The sequence below is a fragment of the Hippopotamus amphibius genome, chromosome 6, assembly GCF_030028045.1.
Source record: "Hippopotamus amphibius kiboko isolate mHipAmp2 chromosome 6, mHipAmp2.hap2, whole genome shotgun sequence".
NCBI classification, from domain to species: Eukaryota; Metazoa; Chordata; class Mammalia; order Artiodactyla; family Hippopotamidae; genus Hippopotamus; species Hippopotamus amphibius.
This window is the reverse complement of record NC_080191.1, coordinates 67,162,927-67,177,374: the sequence shown is the minus strand read 5'-3', so window position 1 is coordinate 67,177,374 and position 14,448 is coordinate 67,162,927. Positions and strand designations below refer to the sequence as shown.

Here is a 14,448-nt window from a genome sequence, read left to right as displayed (position 1 = left end):
ACTTTTTAGGATACTCCTCTCAACTCTCACCCCAATGTTCAGTGCAGTTATGTCATTCATTTGTAATAGAGTTAGGTTCATTTGTCACAATCTGGATTCTGTCCTGGAATTGATCTTTTTTTGATGTCTTTTTTTTTTCAATTTACATACATTAATGTTCACTCTTTGTGATTTACAGGTTTATGGGTTTCGACAAATGTGTTTACCACCCCAATACCACACAGAATAGTTCTTTCCCTTGAAAAGTTTCTCTGTGCATCTCCTTCACAGTCAACCACTCTGCCAACCAACAACCCCTGTCCACTGATTTATGTGCCTACAGTTTTCCCTTTTCCAGAATGTCACATGAATGGATCACAAAATATAAAACTTTGGGATCTTTTTTCACTTGTAAATCTAAGATTTGCCCACGTTGTTTTCTGAATCAATAGCTTGTACCTCTTTATTGCTGAATAATTTTCCAATGCATGGATGTAACAGTTATCCATTTTCCTGTTGAACATATCTTGCAAGTTCTAAAGTTTTAGTTTTAGTGATTTATGAATAAAGCCACTATAAACATTCTTTTGCATATTTATATGTGAACATAAGCCTTTGATTCTCTTGTGGGTTAATGATTCCTATGGTAAGTCTAACTTTACAAGAAACTGTACAACTGTCTTTCAAAGTGGCTGTACCATTTTGCAATCTCACCAGCAATGAATGAAAATTTGTTGTTCTACATCTTTACCAGCATTTGCTATCATCAGTGATATTGGATTTTAGTCATTCTAATAGGTGCATAGTGGTATCTCACTGTGGTTTTAATTTGCATTTCTTTAATTACAAACAATGCAGAGGATCTTTTCATATGTTTACTTGTCATCTGTATATATTCTTTGGTGAAGTACATGTTCAGATATTTTGTGCTTTTTAAATGAGCTACTTATTTTCTTATTATTGAATTGAGTTCTTTATATATTCTTGATGCAAGTCCTTTATTAGATATGTAATTGACAAATTATTTTCTGCCAGTCTGTAGAATGTCTTCTTTAAGACTGTATTTTTTCAGAGCAGTTTTAGGTTCACAGCAAAATTAAGTGGAGAGTACAGAGATTTCCCATATGCCCCACACATGCAGAGCCTCCCTCATTATCACCCCCACCAGAGTGGCACATTGGTTACAACTGATGAACCTACATGGACACATCGCGATCACTCAAAGTCCATAGTTCACATTAGGGTTCACTCTTGGTGTTCTATATTCTGTGGGTTTGGACAAATGTAAAATGACATCTATCCACCATTATCGTACCAAACAGAGTATTCTTACCACTCTAAAAGTTCTCTGTGCTCTGCCTCTTTATTCCTCCTTCTCCCCCAACCCCTGATCTTTTTAACGCCTCTATAATTTGCCTTTTGTAAACATGTCATATAGTTGAAACATTACCATATGTAGCCTTTTCACATTGCCTTCTTTCACTCAGTAACAACCATTTAAGTTTCTCCCATGTCATTCTTTTTTTTCTTTCTTTCTTTTTTTTTTTTGGCTGCGTTGGGTCTTCATTGCTGCGCACTGGCTTTCTCTAGTTGTGGCAATTGGGGCTACTCTTTGTTGTGATGCATGGGCTTCTCATTGTGGTGGCTTCTCTTGTTGCGGAGCACAGGCTCTAGGCATGGGAGCTTCAGTAGTTACAGTATGTGGACTCAGTTGTTATGGCACATGGCCTTAGTTGCTCCACAGCATGTGGGATCTTCCCGGCCCAGGGAATGAACCCATGTGCCCTGCACTGGAAGAAGGATTCTTAACCACTGCGCCATCAGGGAAGTCCCTCCCATGTCTTTTCATGGCTTGATAGCTCATTTCATTTTGGCACTGAATAATACTCCATTGTCAGTTTATTTATCCATTCACCTTCTGAAGGACATCTTGGTTGCTTCCAAGTTTTGGTAACTGGATTGTCCCTTCATTTCCCTAACAATTTCTTTCACAAAGCAAAATTTTTTAATTTTGATAGTTCAATTTACATTTCTGTTTGTTTTTTCATGGATTGTACTTTTGGTAAAGTATCTAAAAAGTCATTTTCAAACCCAAGGTTACATAGATTTTCTCCTTTACTTTCTTCTTTATGCTTTACATTTAGGCCTACAGTCCATTTTGCACACATTTTTGTATAGGATGTGAGGTTCATTTTTTGCACATGGACATTCAACTGTTATGGCACCACTTGTTGAAAACTCTCCTAACTCTACTGAACTGCATTTATACTCCTAGTATTTTTCTCTCTGAGAAAGAAACAATTCTTAGAAGCAATTTCATTTAGTTCATCCCAGTGATTCTTTTTTTTTTCTTTATCCCAGTGATTCTTAAAGCAAATGTGTGTAGTTCGAAGGCAATATATGTAAGATAATTACTTTGCTTATAAATGTAGTAACATATTTAATAAACATTGAAATTCCAAATATTATAGGGAATGAGGAAACAAAAATTGCCTCCTGGCAATCAGACTGAGACGTTCTCTGCAGAATATAAACAGTTTTCAACAGGACACAGACAGAAACAAAGTTTCTAACAGAAACTAACTGAACTGCAACAGCAAAAGTGATTAACATTCTTTCTCTGTTTGATGGCTGCCTTTACAGAAGCCTGCTCTATCCTAACTTTAATCCTTTGGGTTTCCTGTGAAAAAAATGAATAGAATAGCCAATCACCAAACTTCTTCACTGATCCCTCCTCAGAACCACTCACAGCACAAGTCCAAAACCTCTAAGAGGTCTCTCCTTACTCCCTCTTTTTGAAACATTCCTAAGGTCCTTTGAGATGCAGTCTTTTTTTTCTACATCATGCTATATAAACCTAAATTTGTTTCACTATAGATATATTCCTGATTGTGTTTAGCTGGTGGGATCCCACACAAAGCATTAGATTTTTTTTGTTTATCTATAGAGCCGTGGATCTCAACCAGAGGGTGCTTTTGCGCCCCACAGGACATTTGCTAATGTCTAGAGATATACTTGATTGTCACCATGGGATAAGGAGAGTACATTGCTGTGATGCAGTGATTAGACAAGGTGAACAAATGTCCTTGTTTACCAGGATCTGAGGAGATTCCTGAGACATGGGGATTTCAGCTGTAAACTAGGACAGTCCCAGGTAAACTGGGATAAGTTGGTCACCTTATGTGTAGCAGCCAGGAATGCAGATAAAGTATTCTACCATGCACAGGACAGCCCCTCTCAACAAAGAATTATCTAGTCCAAGATGTTAGTAACAGTGCAGAGATTGGGAAATCCTGCCATACTGGGTATAAACTAAAAAATATTAAAATATACCAACCTAGTCCATTAAACTTTCCCAAGTAAGCTACTGATGTTTTATATCTAAATACAGAAGACAGAGTTTTAAAGGAAAAATGGTCAATATAAGAATACCTACTTAAGTCTATGAAAGAAACAAGGTAACATTCTAAATAGCTGTAAAAAACCACATTATTACAGGAATAAACTTAAAAAGGGTAAACAAAAGAAAACCATAAAAATTTACAGAAACGGGTCTGAATAAATGCACTAGGACAAATACTGTAAAATCAGCCATTCTCCTGAAATTAATGTATAAACAATACAAAATATGAACAGATCTTTTATTTATAGAACAAGATGTAGAATTTTCCACTATCTGGATTTCCTAATAATATCCCCATGGTGTCATTTAATGTGTCCCTTGCAGACAGGAAACCTTTCCAGTAGAAGAGTAATGAGGGGAGAACCTGCCCTACAAAAGTTTTACAAAGATGTAGTAATTTCATGTGATACTAACACAACAAGGTGATCAAAAGAACTAAAATAATCTGAAATAAAGAATGTCTGAATATCACAAATATAATACCAGTAACATTTCAAAACAATAGGCACAACAAACAATATGGAATCCTCACTTCATTCATTCTGCCCCTAGTCTCTCTGAGCAGCAACTATGTGGTTCAAGGTAAACTCTGACAGGTCGAAACCATTCAGAATTACCATATCTAACTTGACACAGGATTAGGTTAAAAAATGGGCAGAAATCTAATCTAATCTAATTAGTATATGGCATTTCTCTGGCCACAAAGACAAGTTAAGGCTGTCCACTTATTGTGAACTACAGGAATTTGTATTTTTATGTGGTTGCAGGAAATAAGAACCATTGTCTTTCTCTTTAAGGTACCGTATGTCATGAAAGGCTTGGGAGTGGTACAGTCATTTTGGTATCACACAGAAAGCTGCAGATAAAGCCAAGAGAACTACATCAAAATAGAGCCTTGACCATTGCATACATGAAACCCATGTTACAACTTGACCGTAAGGTCACATAAAGCAATAAGTTTTATTTTTGAGGGCAGAGGAGTTACGTTCTTGCACATGCAGTAAGGGAAATAAATGATTTCAATAAATATTTTCTCCGAAGTGGGTAAGTACAGCAACTTACCCATTTAGAAAACGAAACCCTTTTCTGTATACCAAAATAAATTCCAAGTGTAATAAATATTTAATGTACTATAAAGGGTCCCTACAAATTCCTGGAAATATTAGTTAATGGTTATATAGACTCAGGCTTGAGAAGGACCCAAGAAGCATTATACCAATGTCAGAAAACATATAGAAAAGATTAATGAATTTGACTAAATAAATCTTTAGAATTTTGAATGTTTAATACTGTAAACAAAGTCACATGGCAAATATGAAATTGGAAAAATTTTTGCAATATATGACAGTTATTGATAATCTTAATTTTTAAAGTTATCATAAATTAATAAAGAAAAGATAAGAGAAAACAGGCAAAATATTATGAACTGGCAATTGACATGAAAAAAGTTTCATCTCAAATGTAAAAAAAATAAAGCATAAGAAATAACAAAAATATTTTTTGGACTACTGAACTGGCAAAGTTAAAAAAGAAAATAATGCCCACTGTGCCAAGGATATATTTCTGGTGAAGGATATATTTCTTCCTTGAGTGTAACTTTTCATAAGCCTTAAAAATACTCATAAACCAGGAATTAATGTCAAAAGAACATAATGAAGAATATGTATAAATACCTAACAAGGATATTCATTTTGTCACCATTTTTAAAAACATTTTATTTATTTACTATTTGTTTATTTGGCTGCATTGGGTCCTTAGTTGTGGCATGCAGGATCTTCATTGCGGCATGTGGGATCTTTCATTGTGGCACACAGGCTCTTCGTTGCAGCATGAAGGCTTCTCTCTAGTTGTGGTGCATGGGCTCTAGAGTGCATGCACACAGTAGTTGTGGCACACAGACTCTCTAGTTGTGGCATGTGGGCTCTACAGCTCATGGGCTTAGTTGCCCTGTGGCATGTGGGATCTTAGTTCCCTGACCAGGGCTCGAATCCGCGTCCCCTGCATTGGAAGGCGGATTCTTAACCCTGGACCACTAGGGAAGTCCCTCATCATTTTTAATAATGAAAAACTGAAGTCAACTCATATGATATGTTCAATCTGTTCCTGTGAGTCCCTATCTTTATTTGGGGGCACCCAGAAAGACTCTGAGACATGGATTTGAGTACAAGTAGTTAATTTTTCAGATGATTCCAAAAAGCACCATAGCACAGTAGGAAGTAGAACAGGGCAGGAAAGAAAGCCATTAAAGGGTGTGTTGTCAAGCAGTCACTACCAGGGGCAACTGGAAACTTGCCCCTGCAGAGAAACTCTGGGAGCTGGAGTAGAACACATGCCTCAGAGTTCTCCTGCCCAAGGGTGAGGAATCCGGGGTCTCTTTCCACTCACCACCCTCAGCTGTTAGTTGAAGGCTGCTGGAGCAAGGGGAGGGGCTGTTAATTTTCTGGTACTATTTGCAGGCCCACGTGTCGGTAAGAGCGGCCTCCTGCAGCCAGGGAAAGCTGTCAAAGAATTCACAAGTGTTGGCTGATGGAAGGTGGGCCTGCATGCATACAACTGTGAAGCGCCAATGGATGCAAATGTGGGGTATCAATAGCATCTGCCGTGTCCCCTACCTGGAGCTCAATCACCTGCTGCCAAGACCATAAAGCAGCAACATACCATAGTGGTTAAAGAGTGTGGGCTTTGAGGTCAAAATTCTTGACTGAAGTCTACTCCACCAATTCCTACCTATGAGATCTTGGGCAAGCTACCTGCCAATAATCACTCTGATCCTGAGAGTTCCCATCTGTAAAACAACAATTGAGACACCAGTCTCATATAGCAGGAGTGAATGTCAAATGAGATAACATTTGTAAAAAGTCTAGCAATAGTAAGCAGTTTTTTTATTATCAATGATATCCAACCCCTCAGTATGGCACACAACGCCTTCATCCTTGCTCTGCCTACAGCTTTCTTCCTCAGTCTGATCTCTTAATTCCCCTCCATTTTCTCCAGGCACTCCTGTGATCTAGCCATGTTGAACTGCATACAGTGCTCTGAACACACACAGTTGCTGCATTCTAGTGTGGAACTGAAATGCTTTCTCTCCAGCCATTGTTTAAGACTTGATACAAGTGTCACTTCCACTATGAAATCTTTCTGGAATTCCTCAAGTAAAATGAACATTATTTCCTTTCTTACTGCTGTAGTGTATCATGTACATACTTTCATCACAACACTACACACTAGTGCAGGACTACAATAAGACTCCTGCAGCACAGTGCCGAAGTTTTCCTCATGCTCTCTTTCAGGTGCCTAGCAATATGTCTGAGGCATCCATGACACATCTATCAAAAAATACAATTATGAACAGGCAAACACTGAAGCTTACAGCCTATGGGGGTAACACACAAACCAGAAAACAAAATAATTACATATTATGTTAAATGCTATTTAAAAAATGAACAGTGTTAGGGAATGCTTAATAAATGTTTTATGGTTGAATGAGCAAATACTGCTTAGAACTTTAAAACATTTTTCCATGAAAACAATACTAAAAATGAGGGTTATGCCTTCACACATGAAACTATATATGACCATAAAACTATATATGATCTATACGACAGCTGAACTAATAGTTTACTCATTGAGTGCTTCACTCACTTTTTCTTTTATTCATTTAAAAACCATTTTCTAAGTACACATTATGTGATGTGTATGAAACATAATCCATCAATACAAAGCAAATGAGACAAAATGGTCTCTGCTCTGGAGACAGTCAGAATATGGAGGAGAGACAAGTAAAGCAACAATTATAATATAGAGGACTTCTCTGGTGGCGCAGTGGTTAAGAATCCACCTGCCAACGCAGGGGACATGGGTCGGATCCCTGGTGTGGGAAGATCCCACATGCAGCGGAGCAACTAAGCCTGTGTGCCATAACTACTGAGCCTGTGCTCTAGAGCCCGCAAGCCACAACTATTGAGCCCACGCAACATAACTATTGAAGCCCACGTGCCTAGAGCCCGTGCTCCACAAGAGAAGCCACTGTAATAAGAAGCCCGTGCACCACAATGAAGAGTAGCCCCTGCTCTCTGCAACTACAGAAAGCCTGTGCGCAGCAACGAAGACCCAATGCAGCCAATAAATAAAAAATAAAATAAATTAAAAAAATTATAGAGTGATACATTTTATTAAAGGTGGGGAATGGAGCGTGGTAGCAGAGACTAGTGTTACATTAGGAAAAAAGGGCTAAGGAGGTGAATTTGGACTGGTTTTTAAAGGAACAAAATGGGAGTCGGTTAGTCCATGAAGGGAGAGAGATGACAGGAAGTGACAGAAACTTAGGCTCCATCTATTAAGCAAAAGAGTTTGGAATATGAAGAGCCCCTTAAGCAGGGGAGTGATGTGTATACACCCAGATTTTAAAGTTTAAGATGAATAAAGACTTTGTGAAGATGTTATAATTCATCCTGAAAAGTAATATCAATGATTTTTTGCATTATCTACTGAACAAATTATTTACATGACTACTATCCTCCGTCAGCAGAGATAATTGGGAGATTACTGACCTTCGTATGTCTTGTCTTGAACACTAAGTCTTAATTACTGTAAGTTGGATGTAGTGATTTATCTTGTTTTACATATTAGAAGTTACAGCCATGTGAGCTCAGTATACATTTTAAGTAAATAACTTAAGGATTAATTATTCAAACAGGCCTTCAGCACTGGCAGTTTTTGTGAGAAAATATTTTTCTATATATTAAATTCACTTTACTCACGTAAACTGTAAAATCATTTAGACACATCTTTTTGAAATGTCTTTTTAAATAACTCTATGTTTATAAATGCAGTACAAATGTATTTTCTCCTTAAGAGAAAGACTTGCTTTTTCAGGGTGTGTTATTTCTAACAAAAGCACTTTTATGAACTCAGTTTTTTTTTTTTTTTTGGAGGGGGGCGGTCATAAATCACAGCTCTGGCCTTTAGGGTCCTACTCTGTAAAATGAGGGAACTGAGATAGTTGACCCATTCTGGGCTTTCTAATTCTTTTTCATTCTAATTATCTGGAGCCTAGGCTAGTTGGAAGAAACCTCTATTTTGGTTTCAGGAATACAGGAGTTCAAATACAGCCTTGGCTGAAGTCCAAAGCAGTATTTAACCTCCTTCAATCTGGAGAGTGGGGATATTAAAATCTGCCTAACAGGGCTGTTGTGCGGGTTACATAATGCTGGTTGAATTTTTCCTCTTTTCTTAGAAGTAGGCTTAAGGTAAGATTTACTGATTTGTCTCATGGACATCTCTGATAAGCAGAGATATTTCATATATGTGGCATGTTCAATACACTGGCTTAATTTTCTTTTTAAGCTAAAAGTAAAAGATTTGGAGAAATATTTTGAGAGTCTTTATAAAATGAAAATGGGTGCAATCCCCCTGCCCCTGCCCCGCCCCCTAATTACTGTTTGCGAAAAATACCAAAGAACCACTTCATGCAAAGCTGAGGCGGGTCGTGCTTTGCACTTGCCAATCCCGTGGTGCAGGATAAAAACAAAACAAAACAAAACAACAAAACGATTCGTGTCGGGCACACTACTTACGCAAGCCCTTACATCTAACGTTTCAAGTTTAACAATTCAACATTTCGAGGTTGAAAACAAAAGTATCGCAGCAGATATTGCCAAATAAAACCCCATTCAATCTGAATCCTTTTATTTTACAAGTCACTGAGGCTGACAGTCACTTTCCTCAAGAGGGATGGGCCAGAGATTCACTCTGCCAGGTCCTCGCGCCCTCTCATACCGCCCATGACACAAAAGTGTCCCAGACCATCCCCATCCCCAAACCTCCGGCGCCGGGTTCTCGCGGTCCAGCTAGAAGCTCCCCGCCCGCAGAGCTCTCACCTGCACGCCCTGCTGCTGGAGGCTCTGCGTGATGTAGTCCAGGCGGCGGCAAACGCTCTTCTTGGCCTCGGCCGCAGCCTCCTTGGTGCTGCTCACCCGCACGGCCACCTGCGCCCGGTCGGGACTCGCAGACACCTCGGCGGTGCCGCTTACGTGCACCTCGCGGGTGGAAGTCTGGGCCTGCGCTGAGGCGGAAGGGTGGCCGGGGCCGGGCAGCGTCTCTCCGCCCGAGAGCAGATAGTTCTCCCGGTCCCGGTCAGCCCAGGGAACCAGTTCCACGAACACCCGCGACTGAGGGGCCTGTTGCAGCGACATAGCGGTAGCCGCTGGGTTTCCACAGCAACTCAGAGCCGACGGCGGCCCAAGGGGCCCAAACGCGTTAGGTTTGCTCCTGCGCGGTGCTAAGGGCTGCCGGGACGGATTCGGAGATCCAGGAGCTCCTTGTGCGAGAGAGTTACGCTCTGTGGAGGATTTTGCCGTTTCTCCTTTACAAGTTGTTGGCTGAGCGAGTCGCTCTGGTTTTTAACTACTTTACTTTACGGCCTTCAAAAATATTAGCAAGGTTTCTCAGCGGCCTCCCTCTCAGTGAGCTCCCCTTTCCACATCCTCCGTCTGCCTCGGCCGGCCGCGCGCCTTGCGTACCTCGGAAGTTTCCTGAGAGGCCGGGCGGGCGCCTTTATCTTTCTCTGATGCTGGTCTGCAGTTGTCACAGCTTTGCCTTTACTTTTGTCTGACTTTGCCATTCCACTTGGGCACAGCTTTTTGGACCCCACAGCACCATAGTTCGCCAGAAATTTGTTTTGGAATGAACTGCTCTTTGCCAGTTTGATCTTGAAAATTTATGATTCTTGGACTCTGTTTCATCGTCTCTAAAGCCGTGATGATAATACAAATACACGTTTGCAATGTGGTTATAAAGTGCTTGCCATATGGAAAGCAGAAAATAATGAAGAATAATAATAGCTAAAGCTTTGGTATGCTTTTCAAGTCTCTTGAATTTTCTCTAAAATTCCTGAAACGGTTCTGCCTTGAATAAGGACAGGAGAAACTCAAGTGATATCAGAGCACATTCAACATGGACATTGCAGGACCTGTACTACTTAGTTCTTGTCTATACCCTTTGCTTGAGACAACAACACAATCCTTAACCCAGTGACCTGCATTAAGTAGGTTTTCTTCTTACCAGTAAATAATGATGTATAAAATGAGGGAAAAAAATTTTTTTTGATAACTAATTAAAAAAAAAAAGACAACTGTTCTCTTGAAAGGAACCTGAAAAAGCCAACTGACAGTACTCAGGTAGTTTTTCTATCATTTTTCTTTTACTTTTGATTAGTAAGATAATTCAACTAAATTAGATGGTACTTCCCTCCCTGCCTTCATTTGGCTCATTACTGGGTAATGTAGTTTTGTATATATTTTTTTGATGTTTATTGTTAGCGAAAAACAATTATAAGGTAATATTTTAATTTAAAAACTTTCCCACCATAATTTTTAAATAATTGAATCACCCAAAATAATGTTTCTTGAATTTTGTGGAAAATTCTTTTTAATGATAAATGTGGAAAAATATAATCTCCAAAATGAACTATTGAATGAATGAATAAGAAGCAATAGGAGTTTTAAGTGCATATAAATATTTAGGATCTGATAAAAGTAGGTTTCAAATAAATGGGAAAATGAATTAGTGGTACAGGGATAATTGGTTGGCTATGTGAAAAATGTATTGATCTGTATCTTACATCATGCATTAAAAATAAAATTCAGATGAGACAAAAAAATAGTAAGAGAACATGACTGAATATGAATATAATTTTAGGAATGAAAAGGACTTCTAGGCATGATTTCAAGTGCAACAACCACAAGGAAAGGTCTGAAAAATTTGACTACACAAACAATTTCAATATGTGAAACAAAAGAAAAAGGCAAGGGGACAAATAAATTGGGAAAAATATTTGTATAAAAAGCTGATAGTCTTAATATTTAGTGAGCTCTTACCAGAAAAATGGAAAGAAAAATGAATAATGAACACAGAGGCAAACCATTGGTCAGTCAGGGCTGCTTTAATAAAATACCATGGAGTGGGTGGCTTAACAGAAATTTGCTCTCTCTGGAGGCTGGAAATCCGAGATGAAGTTGTTAACAGGTTTGATGTCTCCTGAGGCCTCTCTCCTTGGTTTGCACTTGGAGACTGTCCTCACATGGCGTTTCCTATGTGTGCAAGCATCCATGGTGTTTCTTTGCCTTCTTGTAAGAACACTTCTTATAAGAACACTGCTAATAAGAACTTTATTGGATTAGAGCTCTACCCAAATGACTTCATTTAACCTTAATCTCCTCTTTAAAGACCCTATCTCTAAATATAATCATATTGGGGGTTAGCACTTCAACCTATGAATTTGGATGGTGGTGGGGGGACACAATTCAGTCCATAACACAAATCAGTAAAGCAGAAATACCAATAGTCTATAACATGAGAAAAAAAAATTAAATCTTTACTTAGTGGTTAAAAAATGCAAATTTTACAATAAATGTAATTTGTTTTAAACTATCATTTTGGAAAATGATAAAGGCAATAGGCATGAAAATGGAATAGATAAAAGAGTAATTTTGAAAGAAGAATGGAATATTTCATGGTGAAAGAACTATATAGTAAATAAAAGAGAAGGCTAAACCGAAGTCAGGAAAACTGGGAAAATGAATGAGAATGTTAGAATATATATGTTCAGCTCACAATGACCTAGTTCTCCTTTAGAGTCAATGCTGAACCTTTAGCAACCATCTTGACTTTGTACTTGTACATGACTCTTGACTTTGTATTTTACACAATTTGATTAGACCCAGAATAGGCATTTGATTCAAGCTGGGCCAGTTAGAGGTTTTTTTATCTGTTTTTATTATTTATGGGAATCTATATTTCCACCAAATTTTAAAAAATCTCTGTCAGGTGGTGGACCATGATATATATATATATATATATATATCCTTGAGAGACATAGATTTGCCATTTTTCATATACCATTTCTAGCAGAGAAGCAGAAAGTCAGTGTGTCAATGTATAGAGAAAACGAAAGGAGAGAGAGGAAATCATAACTTTAAGAGAGGAACAGAGATAAGATTAAGAATCCAAATGCAGTTCCAATTTATGTTTATAGAATTTTCCTTAAGCCTGGTTTCATTCCCACCCTGGAGTTCTATAAAATATTCCTGTATCCTTATCATAAAATTTCCCCCACTTTTTTAATGCATAAGTAGGTTGACAGAGTTTTATGTTATCTTAAAACCAAGAATTTTGACTGATAATAGTAGATAGTACAGGAGAATTCAAAGAAGATTTGCATAGCTTTCAGCCTTAAGGAAACTATAGAGCTCCACACAAAGTGGATTGTTAGGTGCACAGCTGAAAGTTTGCCCTTTGAGAAAATTTTGCTTTTCATTGTCATTCAGTTAAATGATTGTCATGCAGCTACTTTGCATTTCCAACTTGAACCTGTTTATCTAGCCAACCTACCCATAAACCTATCCATAAAACCACAGGCTTTTTCCTCCTGCTTTAGCATTTTACACAAGAACCCCCATATAATCAGTGGTGTGAGTTGATAATGGTGTTCTAGTGCAACCTTGGTAAGTGGCATGGAAGTCTGAGTAACCTCCTCATTGAGCTTGCTTTTGTCCTCTGGTCCTGCTCATCCTTCCTGTTGTTAATGTGGTGTATCACATTGATCAATTTGCAGATATTAAACCATCCTTGCATCCGTGAAATAAATCCCACCTGATGATGGTGTATGATCCTTTTTGTATATTGTTGAATTCAGTTTGCTCATATTTGTTGAGGATTTTTGCATCTATATTCATCAGAGATATTGGCCTATAATTTTTTTTGTAGTATCTTTGGTTTTGGTGTCAGGGTAATAGTAACTAATTAATGATAATTAATGGTAATGTGGCCTTGTAGAATGAATTTGGGAATTCTACCTCCTTTTCAACTTTTTGGACTAGATTGAAAAGGATAAATATTAGCTCTCCTTTGCATATTTGGTAGAATTCCCTTCTGAAGCTGTCTGGTCATGGAATTTTGTTTGCTGAGAGTTTTTTGTTTTTTGTTGTTTTTTATAAATTTATTTATTTATTTATTTATTTATTTTGGCTGTGTTGGGTCTTCATTACTGCACACGGGTTTTCTCTAGTTGCAGTGAGCAGGGCTATTCTTCATTGTGGTGCACAGGCTCCTCACTGTGGTGGCTTCTCTTGTTGCAGAGCACGGGCTCTAGGCACATTGCCTTTAGTAGTTGTGGCACATGGGCTCAATAGTTGTGGCTCATGGGCTCTAGAGCACAGACTCAATAGTTGTGGTACACGGGCTTAGTTGCTCCACGGCATGTGGGATCTTCCTGGGACAGGGATTGAACCTGTGTCCCCTGCATTGGCAGGCGGATTCCTAACCAGTGCACCACCTAGGAAGTCCTGTTTTTTTTTTTAATTACAAGTTCGGTTTCACTACTAGTGATTGCTCTGTCCAGATTGTCTATTTCTTCCTTATTCAGTCTTGGAAGGTTGTATGTTACTAGAAATTTATCTCTTTTCTTCTAGGTTGTCCAGTTTTTTGGCATATAATTTCATAATATTCTTTTATGACTTTTTTTTATATCTGTGATATATCATTTCCCCTCTTTCATTTCTTATTTTCTTTATTTGGGTTCTCTTTATTTTCTTGATGAGGCTGGCTTAAAGTTTATCAATTTTGTTTACCTTTTCAAAGAACGAACTCTTGGATTCATTGATATTTTCAGGGTTTTTTTGGGCTCTATTTCGTCTCTGATCTTCATTAATTTCCTTCGTTCTGCTGACTTTAGGCTTTGTTTGTTCTTTTTCTAATTCTTTTAGATAGTAAGTTAGGTTGTTTATTTGAGAGTTTTCTTGCTTACTGAGGTAGGCCTGTATCACTATAAACTTTCCTCTAAGAATTCTTTTGCTGCATCTGATAGATTTTGGAAAATTGTGTTTCTATTTTCATTTATATTGGAGTATTTTCTGATTTTCTCTTTGATTTATTCATTGACCAAGTGGTTTTTTAGTAGCATGTTGTTTAGTCTCTACCTGTTTGCATTTTTCCCATTTTTCTTCCTGTAATTGATTTCTAGGTTCATACATTTGTGATCAGAAAAAATGCTTGATATAATTTCTATC

The 14,448-nt window shown here is 38.0% G+C and overlaps 1 protein-coding gene across 1 annotated transcript in view; it reads right to left on the bottom strand.

Annotated features, from left to right (window-relative positions):
• Positions 1-9,859, bottom strand: part of IRAK1BP1 (interleukin 1 receptor associated kinase 1 binding protein 1) — a 28,314-nt gene extending 18,455 nt beyond the window's left edge. The window contains exon 1 of the mRNA XM_057739546.1: positions 9,262-9,859. Coding sequence (XP_057595529.1) covers positions 9,262-9,576 — 315 coding nt within the window. The 5' untranslated portion in view covers positions 9,577-9,859. The remainder of the gene's footprint in view (positions 1-9,261) is intronic.
• Between the last annotated feature and the right edge of the window lie 4,589 nt (positions 9,860-14,448).